At 34.5% G+C, this 4,553-nt stretch overlaps 1 protein-coding gene across 1 annotated transcript; it reads right to left on the bottom strand.

The window, feature by feature from the left end:
• Positions 1-1,616: 1,616 nt before the first annotated feature.
• Positions 1,617-3,883, bottom strand: LOC106299469 (probable WRKY transcription factor 10). Its single transcript, XM_013735559.1, has 6 exons — positions 3,844-3,883; positions 3,306-3,673; positions 2,837-2,963; positions 2,545-2,704; positions 2,310-2,462; positions 1,617-2,203 (listed from the first exon to the last, which is right to left on the bottom strand). Exons 2-6 carry the CDS (start codon positions 3,666-3,668, stop codon positions 1,756-1,758), a joined length of 1,251 nt encoding a protein of 416 aa, XP_013591013.1. The 5' UTR covers positions 3,669-3,673; positions 3,844-3,883; the 3' UTR covers positions 1,617-1,755.
• Positions 3,884-4,553: the final 670 nt, after the last annotated feature.

Consider the following 4,553-nt stretch of genomic DNA (forward strand, 5'->3'; position numbering starts at 1 on the left):
AAAAGATGAGGCCTGTTTGGACGCAGCAGAGCTAGTCATATCCTTACCCATTTCCGGGTCATTAACGACCAATTTATATTAAACAACCCGGGTTGTGCTCTTTAACCGCTCAATCACTAAGCCCTCAAGCGGTTTGATTTATAGCTATCAATTGGACAGACTGTCCATGGATAAACCCAGTCTAATTCATTTTGGAGGGGTCACAGTCGCATCCATTTACCTATTGGTCTAATTAGCCTAAAGACCTATTGGTATATAATATAGTCTAACTGAATAAATACCAAATAGATAATGAGCGTCCACGAGCTTACCAAAAACATAGTTTGATGATTTTTGTAGAAAAAATGTAATTCGGCGGTTTTGGTGAAAAATAAATTTTACGATTGACATAAAACGTAATTTTACAATTTTGACGAAAAAATAGTTTCATGGTTATGGCGAAAAATAAAATTTTACGCTTTTGACATGAAAATATAACTTCACAAAATTAGTGAAAAACATTATTTAACCGTTTTGACAAAAAAATATAATTTCATGGTTTTGATGGAAAACCTAATTCTACGGTTTTGGCAGAAGACCTAGTTTTGGATTTTGGTGGAAAAATATATTTTTACTGTTTTCGTGGAAAAATATAATTCTACCATTTTGGCGAGAAACATAATTTTATTGTTTTGGAGGAAAATCGCAATTTTACAATTTTACGGGAAAATTACGGATTTAGTGGGAATTCTTAATTCTACGGCTTCGTGGAAAAAGATAATTTTTTACGGTTTTGGTAGAAAACATATTCTACTGTTTTGGTGTAATTTTCCACTCGATTTTGGTGAGAAAATATAATTTTACTGCTTTTGTGGAAATACATAATTTTACAATTTTGGTGAGAAACATAATTTTATTGTTTTGGAGGAAAATCGTAATTTTACGGTTTTACAGGAAAATTTATGGATTTAGTGGAACCATAATTTTATGTTTTAGGGGGAAATCTTAATTCTATGGTTTTGTGGGAAAACATAATTTTTACGGTTTTGGTAAAAAAACATATTTTTACTGTTTTGGTGTAATTCTCCGATTTCGGCAGAAAAATGTAGTTTTCATAGTTTTGGTTGAAAAAAAAACATAATTTTAAGTTTTGACATGAAAAAATAAATTTGTGGTTTTGACAAAAGACATAATTTTACTTTTTTTGATGAAAAAAAAAACATAATTATGATTCGTGCAGACAGCCCTGATCAACTTCTGGTTCAATTCATATGCTTCAGGTGTCTCTTTTTTTATTTTTGAATGAAGGATACTCGTTATAACCAAGAAAAATTACATGGCAAAATAGAAAACGGATTTGGTTAAATTACATTACAAAATACAAAACAGAAATCCGTAACTTTAATTCAGTGCTGGTTTTCAATTGAGTTATAATCGAAATTTTTCTCTCACTCTCTTTAGCTTAGTTCGGATTGGGTTTGTTTAAAAATTTAGTTAGAATTAAACAAAAAAATAGATTTTTTTTTTACTAACAAAAAAAAAATAGATTTTTGTTTCGTTCTATTTTACTTTTGATAGGATTGGTTCCATTTATCAATATTAAGCCTCTCTAACTGATAGAAATTAAATTGGTCAAAGTCCAAGAGTAAAATGCATTAAAAATCATAATAAAGCTGATGATGAGTACAAGTTTTTGGATATCTTGTATTATTATTGTATATCACTACGGTATACGGGTAAGGACAGAAAGAAGGGGTGACATAAAAAGTTTACGATCTAAAGGTTGAGACCAAAGTTGAGATTAAGTCGATCCCTGATCCCTTTGAATACCTCTGTACCGTCCGGTATCACACGATCAATCTCTGGTTCAACATTCCAGTTCATCAAACCATGGTTCTGGTTAACCGGTAAACTCGGCAGCTTAGCGAGTCCAGTCATATAGAACTGTGTCATATCCACTGGTGGGTCCAACGAAGAAGGGAAAAGCCTAAGGGCTTCAGAGGCCGAAGAGGAAGAAGGCGGCACGGTTCGGTGATTGCTATGGTCTTGAGACACTGATGAACTGTACTGGCCCTTTAGACCGGAAGAACTGCTACCACGTGCAGCTGGTGGATCGTGCTCGTGTATCCCATCGTATGTAACCAATAGAAACTTGACATCTTCTGCTCCTCTCTCCACATGCTTCTTCACATCGCACGCAGTGTATGTGCATTTGTAGTAGCTTCTGCACCAAAATAAAAATATAAAAATCTAACATAGCAACTTAACTTACTAGATTATAAGAGAAGATAAAAAAGAAGAAGATTAAGAACATAATGAAAGAAACAAACCTTGGATTTGGGTTCCCTTTGACAACTTTCTGACCGTATTTTCTCCAGCGAAAACCATCGTCAGGATTGTTTTCTTCAGTTTCCATTTGAATGATAACTCTTTGGCTCTTACATGATCTTGTAGCTCCAATCATGGTTGATTCCCCAAACTTCCTGCAAAAGAATTATGTAGTTTAAGTTATTTTAATCAATATATTAAGTTTATTATTATTAAATACAGATGTTATCTTGGGACCTTCTCTTTGGAGATGAAGGCTCAGCATCTAGCTCATCAACAATGTTGTGTTCTTCGTCTTCATCTTCTTTGTATTCCTCTTCGTCCTCGTTCTTCCTATCGATTTCCATGTTGATGAGGTCGGTTTCGTTAACGGTTGGACCAGATCCAAAAGCAGCGACTATAGGAGCATCAATGGAATAAACATGAGATGGGATACAAACGGAGTCTTTGGAATATCATCAGAGCATGTTAAAAAATGCTAGGAAAATCCAAAATGGAAGCAAACTTGAGACAGAAGCAACTCTATTACCTTGTTGAGGAGGCAGAGCAACGTGCATCGGATCGTTGTTGGATATCATCATCGTTGCATGGTCGGCACCAGAACTTTCAACCGCCTCTGGAGGCCCGCCATTGGCGACTGGAGACGGAAGGATCATCTGGAATATGTTTAAAGAACGATTCCACGTTAAATCTAGCAAAGTATAGTTTTATGGTTCATACATAAACATTGTATTAAATTGTTATAGATTTGAAAATTGTAAACGCAAATAGAGTATGTATTCAAACGTGAACAAAAAGGAAATGATAGATTCTATATCTAACGACGAATAATATTCGTTAAAAAAACGATAAATAATACTCACTTTTTACGCCTAAATGTTTTAAAATATCATACATAATAATATTCCGTTGTATTTTGTCAAACCACATATTTGTTCGACTGTCTATCATATGATTATATATCGTATTATGAAACAATCATAAACATTGTTACTTACGTGTGAAGGATCAATGAACATGTTTGGAAATTGCAACATAGCAGATGGGCTGAATCCTGGAGAGATTAGGACGAGAGGAGAAGGAACGGTGGTCGACGGGTTCCTGAAGAAAGCAGCAAATGGACGGTTGTTCTGTGTCTCGAGCGGTGGAAGATTGAATTCAACTCGTGCGGCTACTCTCTCGCGGAGACTGGATCTTTGTTCAGGCTGATGATTAGTTTGAGGGAAGATCTCGTTGATCTGATCCACAACATCATTGTTGTCGCCTTGATTCAGCATTGCTAGTAGCGATCTAGGGCTAGGACTAGACGGTGCAGCCCAACACGTCCTCACTCCTCTGTAGGTTCCATCAAAAGCATTCATTTCTCCTGAGATGTCAAGAAACAAGACAAAATTAATAAAAAAAAAGTTATGTAAAGATCGTCGGAAATGGATATCTAGTTGAAATAATGATATATTTTGGATATATATTTGAATGATTTGATTGGTAAACGAATGAAAAATGTATTTAATTTGCAAATAGGGGTAAAGGAGAAACCTTTTTTATCCAAAGGAAGCTAGCAGGAAAAGAAGAAGACAGAAGAGATGTGTGTGTAGCATAAGAGGGGAGATGGTGTTTATATAGTAAAACTAGTAACCTTTTCTCTGGTAAAAAAAATATATGGTCAAAATTTTGTCATTTAGGTAAGAAACTTTTTAATAAATTTTTCTTTCATTTCTATATTCTGCTATATAATATTTTTTTTATCAAATCAGTAAATTAATATATAATTTACATAACCAAACTAAATCAGATTTAAAACCAATCTATTGTTCTTTAACAAAACACATAAAACCAATCTATTGTATATTATTTAATTATCAGTTTTGTAACCAATGTCACACTATATTCGGTTTTGATATCACTTATAATGCCCGACAGTTCATGGTTAATGGGCCTCCCATGCCCGCGCTCTCGGTCCATGGACCTTATTTAGTCTGACAGAACGTGCGTTAATTTTCGGAACCTCAAAAATCTTGTTTACAGACTTTGCAATCAATACATGACCTTTTTGCGCTTTGGCCTCACTCGCACGATATCGCGAATCATTTTCTGATAGGTCATCCATATTTTCAGTACTTCAACTCAAGCACGCTTAATCTTGGAGTTCTAAACGGATGTGCGACCGAAAATGTAAATGCACTTTAGTGATATAAGTAGCCACATTAATTTTGTTAAGTCTTTTCACATATACCAGAAATCGGGAT

This window comes from Brassica oleracea, chromosome C6, assembly GCF_000695525.1.
Source record: "Brassica oleracea var. oleracea cultivar TO1000 chromosome C6, BOL, whole genome shotgun sequence".
NCBI lineage: Eukaryota > Viridiplantae > Streptophyta > Magnoliopsida > Brassicales > Brassicaceae > Brassica > Brassica oleracea.

Coding starts and splice junctions, on each gene's coding strand:
- LOC106299469 (XM_013735559.1), bottom strand. CDS start 3,668: ATGAATGCTTTTGATGGAACCTACAGAGGAGTGAGGACGTGTTGGGCT. Junction 2,705..2,836: donor TGCTCTGCCTCCTCAACAAG/GTAATAGAGTTG, acceptor ATGCTCCTATAG/TCGCTGCTTTTGGATCTGGT. Junction 2,204..2,309: donor AAAGGGAACCCAAATCCAAG/GTTTGTTTCTTT, acceptor ATTTTGGTGCAG/AAGCTACTACAAATGCACAT.